Consider the following 14,412-nt stretch of genomic DNA (forward strand, 5'->3'; position numbering starts at 1 on the left):
GTGTGTGTGTGTTATATGCCCTTATGCTCAATAACAGTGTGAGACAGGAATGCAGACTGACCGCTTTCTGATGTCTTTTAAATATCACAATAGCTGCTTCTCCCCGGTTGACAGGCAGCTGGACCGGCTTTACCAGCCTCTTCCGCTCCGCTCCGCTAAACTCCATTCCACTCCAATCCGCTCAACTCATCATCTCTCATCTCCTGCTCATCTCCACTCCTCCTCCTCCTCTCCGCATCTCCCCTTGCGCATCATGATTGGTTCTAGACCAGTTTTGGGGGCGTGGTCCATTAGCAGGACACTGACAGAACACCTTAACAAGCGATGACACCGGAAGAGACATGTGCAGGTGCAGATTGGATACAGAATATGAATAAATTGAATGCAGCACCAGCCCACTATTAAAAAGCAATATTAAAAGCACTGGCCTAATGCACAGAGGTCTAGTTTAATTTTAGAGCAGATCTTTATTTCTGTTCTATTCTGTTCTTCCATTTAATTTGCTTTTTTTTTTTTAATCTATTCCCATGAAAATGTATTTATTAATGATCCCCCGCCTGCGGAGGATGAAGCTGAAGGTCCGCGTGGTTTACGTGGTCATGTGGACGACCTTCATACTCCTGTTCGTCCGGGTCGATTTCAGATACCGGCTGGACGACGTCTTCGACCTGACCACGCCGTCGGCGTGCGCGTGCATGAGCTGCGTGACGGAGGCGCCGGAGGACCCGTGGTTCAGCGAGCGCTACGACAGCCGGGTGCCAAAACTTTTGAACAGGGCCAACAGCAATCTCACCGCAATCACGTACAACTGGTGGATAGTAAGTGCGTGCTTGTTTGTTTGTTTGTTTGTTTTTAAAAATGCATAATTTATTACTACATTGTGTTCCATCTCCAGATTTTTAACGAGATTCTAATTAATTAATTAATTAATAAAAAAACAACTGAAACAACGACATTCTATTCTATTCTATTCTATTCTATTCTATTCTATTCTATTCTATTCTCCAGTCTCTTACTCTGACGAATTTAATTGTAATTAAATTTAAATAATTAAAAGTATTTTTTAATTTTACGATCACTGGGTTAGGGTTAGACTAGGTCTACTTATTCTTATTATTTATTATTCAGTTAGGTCTGACTTATTCTCTCTCTCTCTCTCTCTCTCTCTCTCTCTCTCTCTTTAGACCTTCTTTATAATCATCACACTTTAGCGTTTTCCTTCGTGCTAATTTACATTTATTTATTTATTTATTTATTTATTTATTTATTTATTTATTTATATTTCATCGTTCTTATTTATTTTCCTATTCTTCTTCCAATGTCTTTTTCCTGTGTGTGTGTGTGTGTGTGTGTGTGTGTGTGTGTAATACAGAGCTGTTCATACACGGCTGAACGGGCTTTAGGGTGTGGCGTTAAAAAGAAAATGACACTAATTAAGTGAAATAACTGTGAACTGTCATAGAGCACAGACTTAAAAATAAAAATAAATAAAAAAGGACAAAGAAAAAGAAAAGAAAAGACAAAAGAAAAGAAAAGAAAAGACAATACAAGACAAGAAAAGACAAATAAAAGAAAAGAAAAGAAAAGAAAAGAAAAGAAAAGAAAAGAAAAGAAAAGATAAGAAAAATAAGCAACAAAAGTCATGAGAGGAAAAAAAAGATAAAAATAAAATAGTATAATAGCTGTGAACTGAAAAAAAAAGCCTAGGCTTGGAGCATCCATGGGGTTGAACTGTTTTTTGTTTATTTATTTATTAATTTATTTAAATCAAAGCTTGGTTTGTTTGCCTTGTCTGAATCGGCTTAACCCTCTGGGGTCTGAGGCCTTTTTGAAGACCTGCAGTGAATCAAGGCTCTTATTAATTGAACGACTAAATGGATGATATCTCAATAAAAATCATTACAAACTCTAAACCAAAAGATCCATTTGTTATTCATACACAAATAAAGAAATGTGTTTGTTTTTGGTTTTTCTTTTGTGACCCGAGGGTTTTTAAGCGGTTGCCAATTCTATGGCATTGAATTCCTTCATAAAGCCATAATACATAATAATACATTACGATAAACCATCTTTAACATCAATACAGGTGGGTCAGACAGGCAGGGCGTGGTCGGTTTGAGGTTCCCATGCTGATTTGTTTGCTTACACACACACACACACACACACACACACACACCCTACTGTAACTTAATAGACGTTTCATTCAACTTATTACTAATTTAATTAGTCCTCATGAGATTGAGAAATTAAAATAATTACTACACAATAATAATCCACTTAAGAATGAGAACAGGAACGTATTTTCACCTAAAACCCTAATATAATATTGTTATATAAATAAGATTCCTGCAATGGAAAACAAACAAAAAACAAGCTATAAATCATGTTGGAACTTGTTTTAGCCTTGGAGTGTGCGAAAGCAGAAAAGTGAAAAAGAAAATTGCATAAGTATAAACACCCCTAAGAAGCTGCATACACACCCCTAAGAAGCTTCATATGTATACACACCCCTAAGAAGCTGCATAAGTATAAACACCCCTACGAAGCTGCATAAGTGTACACACCCCTAAACTAATCCTTTGTGAATGCAGCATTCGCCGTCAGCGTTTCGGTGTAAGAGTGTGTAAGAGTGTGTATCTGTATGGCACATCATTGCTTTATGTGTATTTTCCCGCTCTTTGTTTTTTCAGAAACATTCTAGATCTATCAAGTGTCATGAGTTCAATTTAATTTTATTTGTATAGCACTTTTAACAATGGAAAGCATCTTTACAGAACATAGGAACAAAAAAAAACTGATCCTAGATGTTACACAAAATCATCTGAAGTGAGCCTGAGGCCACTGTGGCTTAGACTCCCTGAGATGGTATGAGGAAGAAACCTTGAGAGGAACCAGACTCCAAAAGAGAACCTCATCCTCATTTGGGGGACACCAGAGAGTGTGATTATAGACGATTATAAACACCGGAGAGTGTGAGGTTATTGGGGTCATTCTGGTCTGGAGTCATTCACAGACGCTGATCTTCTTGTGGTGAAGCCATTGCTTTGTTGGTGGAGTATTCTGCTTCTGGGTTGTTGTCACAGTGATAGATGTGAAATTCCTTCATCTTCAGCTTCTGAGCAGCACCTGAAGGAAACACCTGAAGGTTTTGTGTTAAATTAACTGGTAATCGGAGCTCTTAATGAAAAAGCTCTAAAGCATGATGCTACCACCACCGTGTTTTTTTTGGTGATCTTTTTTTTTTCATTGACACCTTTTCGATTTTTTTTTTTGGTGATTTTTGTTTGTTTGTTTGTTTGTTTGTTTTGCCAGAAATACCTTTTGGAAAGGAATTACCACTTATTTTTTTTCAGTCCCTGGTGGTAAGGTTCTTGCTGTTTTATACACGTTATGTTGGACTGACCGGTCCTGTTCTTGGTGATGTCAATGCGGTGTCCATTTCCACTCCTTGTTGATGATCTGTTGTTTTGGAAAATTATTTTATTCTCCTGTCCCGGTGAGAACCCGGTGAGAACACTGCAAATGTGCTTTGTAAGATCTTCAGCTTCAACAAGAGGTGATGTGAAGACAATCCTAATCCTAGATCCTAGAATCCTAGAAGCAGACGGTCTATATTTGGACTTCAGCAGAATCGATTTGGCAAAATAACAGCTGGATGATTCATTCTGAGCACAGCCACACCCCCCCCCGCCCCCAAGTTATAAAAGAGTGTGTATACCTGTGCAACCTGTTTATTGTAGCTTTTTTTTCTGACTGTATTTTTAGACAAAATCAGGGGTGGGTGTAGATGTTCTATTCATTCTACTCAGGAAAACAAATATACTTTTTTATTTCGTTTGTTTGCTTGTTTGCTTGTTTTGAGATCCTTTGAGGGAGCTCCGGTTCCCACGGTGCTGGGAACGCGAGGCTAAATCTTTCACATTTGCTATACGCTGAATATATTTGAGTTTAAGGTTCAAAGATACAGGAGACTAGGTTTTGAGGCAAGGATTAGCTGCTTTCCTGAATGAAGATGGAGCTGATGATGGTTGCAGATAAATAAATTCAGACGTCTACGGAAGCATCATATGAGCAGACCTGAGCCGGACTGTGAAAGAGGAGACACCTGATTAAAAAAGGTGTGCTATGCACCGGGGAAATGCATCACAGGGGAAGAATAGATGGGTATGATGTATATAAACATGAATAAATAAATCATTCCAAAACCATGTGGCAGAATGCATTATAGTCTGATGAAGCCATTGTGTTGATATCAGCATTGGATATTTTATTCATGTGGCAGGATAGACAGTCCAAGTGATTCACTCAACAGTGACTTTGATCACTTCAAATGCAATAATAACAAATTCATTGTTCTTTCAAACCTTTTGAAATCGTAGTATTCCTGCTAAGCTGCCTGTACAACTACAATCCAGTTCAGCAGACCGTAAAAAAAAGAAAATACCTAAGCTGTTACTAATGGTGTGTGTGTGTGTGTGTGTGTGTGTTTGTGTGTGTGTGTGTGTAACCACAAGGGGAAGAGAAAAAAGAAAAAAGAAAAACTCACACACCTCCAGCCAGAGAAAGACATCAGCTAATTCAGAACCGGACAGAAAATGAAGAAGATACTCATTTATAACATCATTTTAATTTTTTAAATCAACATTAACAGATAATTAAACAGATATTGCAAAACAAATGGGTCAAAGCCAGCCTGAGTTAATAATTAAATAAATAAAAGAAAAAGTATGGTAGGTTATATCGTGGTTATACTATTACTTAATTGAATTCATTATTTTAGCTTTAGATTTTAATCTGCTTGTTTTATATTAAGAAAAAATATAAATTGTTATATCATTTTAATCAACTGGATCTTTAAATAAAAAGACAGTTCACTGTGGAAATAGTGCTTGCTTATTTATTTATTTATTTATTTATTTATTTATTTATTTATTTATTTATTATTCATTTTTATATATTTTTTATGTACAGTAAATAAATAAGTAACTATTTTTAAGGTTAAGTTAATATTAATCTTTTATTCACTATTCATTATTCACTAAAAATCAACAACTTATCTGGCTTGATTAAATAAAACAAACAAACAAACAAACAAATAAATAAATAAATAAAATTTTTCTTAGAAAAAAAATGTGTACATATATATATATATATATATATATATATATATATATATATATATATATATATATATATATATGTGTGTAGATATAGATATATAAAATCATCATCACTACTGAAGTTCTCTGTGGTAAAGGTGATTATTTATTTATTTATTTACTTATAGTACATCTTTTATTTACTATGAACTTCTCTTTCACACCTGGTGCATGCACTCATGAGTTAAAAATAAAATAAAAATCACTGCTACATTGTGACTTGATTAAATAAAAATAAATAAATAAATAAAAGCAGAAAAAGTAGGTTGGGTTATATCATGGTTATATAATTAACTGAACAGAATTAAATTTGTTTTGCTTAGATTTTAATCTGACTTTTATATTACATATATTTAAAATTATATCATAAAAACATTTAAATCATAAATTACAAATATATATATATATAAATTTAATCAACACTACTGGCTCTTCATATAAAAATAAAAAGCAATTCTTTCTTTCTTTCTTTATATATATACAGTATATATATATATATATATTTATATATCTTTTATTCATTCTGACCTTCTCTTTCACATCTGGTGCAGAAGCTGCAACCATTCAAAACAGCGAACTTCAGTGATGTTGTAGATCCCCTGTTCTCACTGTTCCGTGATGAGGAACACTACAACGACTCCAGTCCTGACCGCTGTCGAACCTGTGCTGTGGTCGGCAACTCGGCCAATCTGGTCAGATCACACTATGGGGCTATTATAGATGCTCACACCTTTGTTTTCAGGTCAGGTGATCTATCTATCTATCTATCTATCTATCTATCTATCTATCTATCTATCTATCTATCTATCTATCTATCTATCTATCTATCTATCTATCTATCTATCTGTCTAGGCATGACATGGCATGACACCTCGTCTATGTTCTTCTACAGGATGAACCACGGCCCAACTAAAGGCTACGAGAGGGATGTTGGAGTAAAGACCACGCACAGAGCGATGTATCCAGAGAGCGCTGTAGACCTGGATAACTCCACCCATCTAGTGCTGATGCCTTTTAAAGTGCTGGATCTGCAGTGGCTCATTAGTGCTTTCACCAAGCAGAACATTACACGGTGAGAGCTACACGTGGACCATCTGAAGCTAGATGGACAGGAATAATGTTTTCTTATAAACCAAAATGTCTAAATAAGTTAGTCTTATGTTTTATTTTCATTTCTGTTTTCAGAACATATCGTACGGTGAAACCTACAGTAAAAGCGAACAGAAACAAGGTGGGTTTAATGATCTCTCTCCTCATGAAGGTTTGAGGAACATCACTTTACTCTGATATTCGGAGGGTCACCTGCTAGCTTCTCCACCAAGACAGAAATTTTCACTATATCAATAATTACACAAATATTTTATAATCCAATTACGCCAAGCATCCTTCTTACAATATAGAACCATGAGCTGATGCTATAGAAATATATTTTCCTTTCTATCGGATCGATCCAGATTAAAGGGCTCTCCCGTGTTGTTTTTAAAGGTGATGATCGTTAATCCTGAGTTCATGAGATACGTCTACGAAAAGTGGCTGATGAAAGAAGGGAAATATCCATCCACTGGCTTCATCATGCTCATGCTGGCCCTGCACATCTGTGACGAGGTGAAAACACTGATCATTATTATTCAAAGTAAAATGACCTCCTTATGGTGGAGTTCTGCCGTTGCTTGGGTTGCGTAATACATTCTGCAGCAAATCCATGAACATTCTCAGTCTGAACACCAAGAAATTCAATCAACTGACATGGAAAGATAGAAGTTCTACATAGAATTATGAACATAAGAGTTCAAATCTTAAGTAATGGTCTTAGATAAAACTTCTTTAAGAGGTTAAAGACTAATTGTGTTCTTAATTCTAAGCTTTTTGATGGGAAAACTCATTACAGTAGAGTTCCAGGTGAAATCTTTAAGAGTTCTTCTACAAGGAGAACATCTGAAAGTGTAAAAAAGTTTGAATATTTTAGCGTATTATCCCCATCCTTTAGCTAGCTCGGCCTTTAGACTGTTTACCTCTTCAGTGTCGGTTTTATCCTGCTCAGGGAACATTTCGGGAACACTGGTTGGACGTGATTCCAGTCCCAGAATTCCAAACAATCAGATTCTGTAGAAATGAGCCACTTCTTATGCCATCTAACAAATTAATCTGTTTACCAAGAAAAAAAGAATAATAATCAGTGGGTAAAAACAATAAATCATAACCCAAACTTATGTTGGAAAAGAATCTCTCTACGTCTAAGACCGGTATATTCCAACCAGGAAAACAAGCATGCACTAGTTAGCATTTAAATCAAACATGTTTGCAGTCTTCACTCTTCAGCTCTCTCTCTCTCTATCGCAGGTGAATGTATTTGGATTCGGGGCCAGTTCGAATGGACGATGGTACCACTACTTTGACCACTGGCATCATCCGCTCATTAACTCAGGTGTACACAGAGGAGGGGTTGAATATGACGTCATCACGAAGCTCGAGCAGCAGCAGAGGATCAAGATGTATAAAGGATGGTGATTTCTCTGTGTTTCTAAAGAAAAAGAGTCAGGAATCTGTTTAAGACCAGTGCTTAGAGTATATATTTTTGTATAGAAGTAAAAAGAAAAAAAAAAAACATATTTCAGCCTCGGAAATGTTTTTTTTTTTTTTTTAAAAAGGCATGGCGATAACTAGAAACTAAAAGATCGCTCTCACACTATTCACACAGCCACTTTGTTTCACACACACACACACACACACACACACATATATATCATCCTCCACTGTCCTTCATCACAGGACACTAGACACTGCCTGTTTACTTTGGGAATGTAAACCAGCAACATGTTTTACCTTTCATGGTTTTATCCATCACACTGTAAAGGGTTATTAATTTATTATAAATGTGTGTTATTGTGCATCATTTGTGTCATGTATCCAGCATTTAAAATATTTATGATTGTAAAATATTGTTATTGTAATTTCTAACTCCTATTTATTAGGAAAGATGAAGAGAGTGTTTGTGTGGCCCCAGTGGCCGGGTCTGTCTGTGGAAGTTTACTGTTTAAAGTATTAGAGCTGTTTCTCTGTTGCTTCTATGGTGCGGTACTTTTCTTGTACCTTTTGGCCTTATTGAAGGAAATGATCTCAACCCTTTCATTGGTTTCGGCCAGGATTATTATCACAGGTTCTGTGATAATACCTTCATCCAGGTAACATAAGTGAACATGTGGAGAAGCGTAGAATTTAAAACCAACCGCTGCGGATGTGCTGAATTTCTGAAAGCTTCAGAAAACTCTGGATTTCATGGAGGCATCTGGAATTGATCTAGCGAGGAAGTGGAAAAGCTGGTGGGTTTGCTGTGTTGACATCATTACACCGTGACGCTATGTCAAAGACGTTGGTTCTGATATCTATCAGCTTTGTAGAAAACAAATTCACTCACCCAAATAAACCCATAACATTCTGTCAGAGTTTGGTGTGAACTGTGCGTTCTCTACACTCTGTTGTTTTTTCTCTGCTTGGCTTGCAGTCACATCGCTGCTCAGAAACCTGCTTTACCTACATTCACCTGCATGTAAAAGAAAACCAGTACAAACAGTTCATCATCTGTCTTCATCAGCTTTCAGAAACAAAAATAACATCTTCACGCAATCTCTCCAAGTTTATTTCTTACAGGGCAGAACATGAAATCTGATCTTTTCTTTAATACTCGCATTAAATGTGAAAATAATGAATGAAATGTATAAAATATAGAGATATTATTTCTTATATTTTATTAGATGCTCATTTAAAATGTGCTTTTTGGTGAATATCTAGGAAAATGTGCTGTAATATTAGTGATAGGCTAGAATAGAATAGAATAGAATAGAATAAAATAGAATAGAATATGAATACAGTCATGAATTGGCATGAAAATTTTAGACTAGATTAGATATGAAATGAATTCAGATTAATTTTGTGTTAATCCGAAAGCAGTTGTAAGTAAATTCCTGGTGTAGTTTCTACCGTGGAACATCTTCTGAAATCTGAGATCATATCTGATCGTTGGTTTCATGCAGGTGAGGTTTGTTATCATGTAGCTACAGAAAGTAAAGATGTTCAGTGACTCGTGGCATTCTTTACATTTTTACATCCTCATATCACTTCTAGCATAACCAGATCTACAATGTACTGTGCAGCGAGCTCGGCTCCTCGGCTCCTCGGCTCCTCGGCCAGCAGATGGCAGTGTTGGCATGGTTCAGAAACTCTCCCCCTGTCTTATCTCTTTCCCATCCTCCTCTTCTGTCTCCTCTTCACCCCAATTTTTCCTCTTCTGTCTCCTCTTCTGCATCTTCCTCCTCTTCATTCTCCTTTGCCTCCTCCTCCTCTTTATCCTCCTCTGCCTCCTTCTCAGGCTCCTCTTCATCTTCCTTTGTCTCCTCTTCCACAGCCTTCTCCTCATCCTCCTCCTCCTCTTCATCCTCCTCTGCCTCCTCCTCAGACTCCTCTTCATCCTCCTCTGCCTCCTCTTCATCCTCCCATGCATCCTCTTCCTCTGCCTTCTCTTCTTCCTCCTCTGCCTCCTCTTCATTATTTTCTGCCTCCTCCTCAGGCTCCTCTTCATCCTCCTCTGCCTCCTCTTCATCCTCCTCTGCCTCCTCCTCAGACTCCTCTTCATCCTCCTCTGCCTCCTCTTCATCCTCCCATGCATCCACTTCCTCTGCCTTCTCTTCTTCCTCCTCTGCCTCCTCTTCAATATTTTCTGCCTCCTCCTCAGGCTCCTCTTCATCCTCCTCTGCCTCCTCTTCATCATCCTCTGCCTCCTCTTCATCATCCTCTGCCTCCTTCTCAGGCTCCTCTTCATCCTCCTCTGCCTCCTCTTATGCCTCTACCCTCACTGAGGGCTTCCAGGAGGTGTTTGGTCTGAGTATTTCCCTGATCATAGATGGATGGATGGATGGATGGATGGATAGATAGGTGGATGGATGGATGGATGGATGGATGGACGGACGGACGGACGGACAGATAGATAGATAGATAGATAGATAGATAGATAGATAGATAGATAGATAGATAGATAGATAGATAGATAGATAGATAGACAGACTTTATTCATCCCATGAGGGAAATTCTTGGGTTTCAGCAGCTTAGTCAGTTACAAGATAAGGAGATCATCAGGAGATGTGAGCTGGAATCCTGACTATGCCACGTCTCTGGCACCTCCAGAGGGACGGCGTAGCCTGAGGGACAGAATCTCTCTGAGTATGTCTGGTCTGTGAAGCAACTTGTTTTAATAAAATGTCATCCACTGGCTTGACACGTTTCAGAGGAAGCACATGTTAGCATCCCCTGCTAATTAACTATTTATTAATTAAATCATTAATAAATGAAGAACAGCCCTTTTTCATCCAGGTTGTCCAATTTTTATCATGCAGTCCAACATGATGCAGTGTACAAAAGACGAAACCAAATAAATAGCCAGGATCTGGGTCCTTCAGGCACTCAATCAGTGTCTCAGTCCATTGGGCCTAACTCAGGTGATGAGAAGGACCTTGTGATGAGATGAGAGGAAAATACTCTTTTTTTCCCTCACAAGGCCACAGACTGGTGTTGTGCTCCATAATGAAGACAGATCCTCGTGTCAGGGGAGAGAGAGTAACATTTTACATTCAGCAGATGCTCGGTTCCTACATCACTGACCTGGGCCTGGTCTCAATTCCCCACACGTCCTGCTCTGAGAGGAAGCTGGAAGGTGTTTATGGGAATAAGTGGATAAAAGTCAAGGTGTGTAATGAGGAAAAGACTGGACACGCGAGCAGCACTGCCTCAGGATACCTCCCAGGATTCTCTCTTAATCTGCTGGATGTTTAAAGGAAGACATCATGCTGCGGGTTAGAGAGCAGTGTACAGCTTCCTCACAGTTCCCCAGTCCTTAAAGAAACACCTGTAAAGCTGGACGTTGATGGAGAAATATCCTCAGCACTCCTGCGAACCGGTGCGTCCTGTGTGTTTGATCGATGATCCATTAGATATGCACAATGTCCAGCAAACGCACACATTTATCTCCTTTTTTACTCACCACTATATACTTTAAATAGCAGCCTTTCTAAGTAAGTAATAAAAGACTCTTTAATAAAATGTTGAGTTACTATTTATTTATTTTCTTCTAACAGCACTTCCCGACTGTAAGCGTCTGACAAAATGCTGACTGCTACTGGAGACTCTTTCCATAAACGTTAAATAAATAATAAATAAAGCTAAATCTCCGTACATAAAACTTTACCCCATCAGCATCCATAGAAGAAGGTCAGTCAGATTTAACAAAAAAATATTATTTAAAAATATTAAATGTGATTTAGTTGCTCATAATGTATAAAACTTAACCATGCTTCTAATGATTAGATTAAATGATGTAAAGTGATTGTAATTAATTGATGTCGTATTTGCATAAAGCACATTAAACAGTGTGAATTCTTTTATTATTTTTAGGTAATTTATTTATTTATTTATTCATTTTTCTTTAAAAAAAGGTGTCAATCCTGCAAGTGTTTTTTTAAAAAAAAACTTTCTGGACACATGAATGGTTCAACCATCAAGAGCATGAAGCTTGTGTCCAGAAATCTGTGCAAAAAATTAAAGAATGTAATAAAATGACGAACGTAATGTTCATAAGTTTGATCGAGATGAAAAGGTGAAATGTACGGTGGCTGAGAAGTGCAAAACACATTAACAAATCAGAAAACAAAATAACAAATACAAAAACACAAGGAGAATTCAGACAGAGTGGAAAAGGTAGGTTTTCCTACCTTACAGTTTATGAATGAATTCTTTCCTCTGATTGGACGAGAGATATGTCACTCAGGATACACAGGAAGTAGGAAATTGTGTATCTAACTTTATTTCTTGTACATGTGTGGAGTTCTGGCTTCACTTTAAACCTCTGTTTTTTCCAAGAGTGCAACTTTAAATCTTTTAAAGAAAATAACACACATATATCTTTATGTTTATAAGAAACTGGAGTTCATTCAGCTCTGCTGTGATGAAGGACGTTCATATGGTGAGATGTTGGAGATACTGATAGTGTATCATGGAGTAAAGATTAGTTTGCGATCTCTAAACACACACCAGGTATGTGTGGAAGACCAAACTATTCCAGATTAAAGGATGTAAGGAGCGCTATAAGAGCAGAGCTGTGTTCATACACACACCAATCCACTTTCTACTGCTGCAGCTACTGCTGGACTTCCTGTAGGTCCTGAGTGACCGATGTCTCGTCCAATCAGCAATAAGATTTCCATTCGAAACAACTATACCTAGCTTGTCTGAATTGCCCTTGTGTATTTGGATTTGTTATTGTGATTTATATGCTCCCATAGAAATGAAATCAATATATATATATATATTTTAAAATCTGTTCTTATAATCTATTCTTAGAAACAATCTATTATTTCTTTAAAAGATATTAAGTCACAGGTTTCTGCTCCACCTTTATTATACCATCATGTCCAGATTAGTTTCTTATAAACATCGGCTTTCTGATCGATTAAATTTCACAAGCGTCTGCTCTCAGCACAGCAGCTCCGAGCTCCAAATGTCCTCTGCTACTTTTTAAATCTTTTTCTACAACATTAGTTTTGCAGCATCAGTTGCTACAAAATCTGCTTTTATGCTGTAATTCATAACATTCCTGTTTCTCTCGGCGAAGGATCGACACGAGAGCGGTTTTTATTTGTTTTGGCGTTGAGAAGGCCCTGGAGATCGAAACTTTTGATAAACTACCTGTTATTCGGCTCTGTTATAACACGTTATCCCTCGGGGAGCGGTTTCTGTTGTTTTTCTGCGAGAAATGATGCAGCGTCAAGCTTCTGTGAACATGATTGCAGTGTATTCTTCTGTAAAATAGACAGGAGTTGTGCGAATTTGGAAGAATCTGGCAATCTTTGTGTGATAAATGATAAACACCTGCCTCGAGGCGACTGATAGAGAAATAAAACCAGATGGGTGAGGAAGAGGTGATAAATATACACATTTTCTACTTTGATTTAGTTTCATAAAATCCATATCTCTGCACATCCTTATTTAAACCGTCCCGAGGAAGAATCTGGAAGGCCACAAAGTGGCGAATTGAAGTTGATGGAAAGCCGGCGATTCTAAACCCCCTCACAGAGCAATCCAGCTACAATCAAGAAGAAGGTCCTGAAGCTAAATGAGAGAAGACACAATTTGGATGGCTGATTCAGTGTAGTGGCAAAGACAAATTTGAGCAACAGGAGGTCAATAATGATGACAGATTAATGCTGAAGTAGGTCAGAAGATCAATGCAAGTCAAAGTAGGATCAGATCAATGACGAAAGATTGGTGCCCAGGTTTCAGAGGAGAAAAAAACAAACTCTGAACAATGCAACACTCAAAGCTTCACTTTCGGAGGACTTTCTAATCAAGTGAGGGAAAGCCATCAGACGATCAACAGAGAAGACCATCACTTAGATAAACGGGACTCCAACTGAAGCTGTGCATGAGCAATGTTTCTTCATTTAATGCTGCTGCAGTTCATCCTGCTTGCAGTATTTTTAAATTACTGGTTAATGCAAATTCCTAGGCTTAGTGGAGAGAGATTAAGCTTTAGCCCAGATTCATTTACCTAAATACGTTGACATTTTTATCCCTGTACAAGTTCATCATTGGAAAACGTGTTACGTTCCCACAAACAGCAAAAGCCTAGCGTGAGTGCAAGAACACCAACTACATAAGATTGCGGGTTGATTGGATTATAGTGATATGAGGAGGATATGGAGGCAGGAGGTATGGCTAGAGTTTTTATTCCCAGTACATATCAGCAGGACAGACAGTAAGAACAAGACAACCATGAATTCAGTCTCATCTAGGCAACCGAACAGTCAGAAACATCAACCCAAACCAAGCTATCAAGAAATACAAGAATTGGAAAACCACCTACTAGTCGGGTAGTCCGTCTCGACGGTGAAAGAGAACTTATCTGCTCACAAACCAAGGGAGCTACAGCACACACAACAGGCTAACAGTGAGCCAAGAGAGGGCTTCGTTTTTAAAAAGCTGCTTTTAACCTGATAGCTCCACCTCTTTTGGACGGGTTCTTTGGCTTTCAACCAGTTAATGGTGATTGCTGCAGGAACCTAGCTATAGGAGCACAGCTGAGCAAACAAACAGTGGGAAAAATGGAGGAGAGAAAGGAACCTACTAATGCCTTCTGAAACCTACTTTGTATAATTATACAAAGCATGTTAAAATTTCAACTAGAATCTTCTCATGAGCCAGATTTCAT

The 14,412-nt window shown here is 37.8% G+C and overlaps 1 protein-coding gene and 1 long non-coding RNA gene across 2 annotated transcripts; one reads left to right on the forward strand and one right to left on the reverse strand.

Annotated features, from left to right (window-relative positions):
• Positions 1-347: 347 nt before the first annotated feature.
• Positions 348-7,919, forward strand: LOC131364272 (CMP-N-acetylneuraminate-beta-galactosamide-alpha-2,3-sialyltransferase 2-like). Its single transcript, XM_058407368.1, has 6 exons — positions 348-818; positions 5,711-5,901; positions 6,052-6,231; positions 6,345-6,390; positions 6,645-6,764; positions 7,500-7,919. The coding sequence occupies exons 1-6, from the start codon at positions 528-530 to the stop codon at positions 7,665-7,667; spliced, it is 996 nt and encodes a 331-aa protein (XP_058263351.1). The 5' UTR covers positions 348-527; the 3' UTR covers positions 7,668-7,919.
• On the reverse strand, positions 6,049-14,152 carry LOC131364281 (uncharacterized). Its single transcript, XR_009206442.1, has 3 exons — positions 14,068-14,152; positions 8,575-8,700; positions 6,049-7,680 (listed from the first exon to the last, which is right to left on the reverse strand). It is a non-coding gene; the product is annotated as an uncharacterized LOC131364281 (long non-coding RNA).
• Positions 14,153-14,412: the final 260 nt, after the last annotated feature.

Source organism: Hemibagrus wyckioides, linkage group LG14 (assembly GCF_019097595.1).
Source record: "Hemibagrus wyckioides isolate EC202008001 linkage group LG14, SWU_Hwy_1.0, whole genome shotgun sequence".
Classification (NCBI taxonomy): domain Eukaryota; kingdom Metazoa; phylum Chordata; class Actinopteri; order Siluriformes; family Bagridae; genus Hemibagrus; species Hemibagrus wyckioides.

Coding starts and splice junctions, on each gene's coding strand:
- LOC131364272 (XM_058407368.1), top strand. CDS start 528: ATGAAAATGTATTTATTAATGATCCCCCGCCTGCGGAGGATGAAGCTG. Junction 819..5,710: donor TCACGTACAACTGGTGGATA/GTAAGTGCGTGC, acceptor CATCTGGTGCAG/AAGCTGCAACCATTCAAAAC. Junction 5,902..6,051: donor GCTCACACCTTTGTTTTCAG/GTCAGGTGATCT, acceptor GTTCTTCTACAG/GATGAACCACGGCCCAACTA.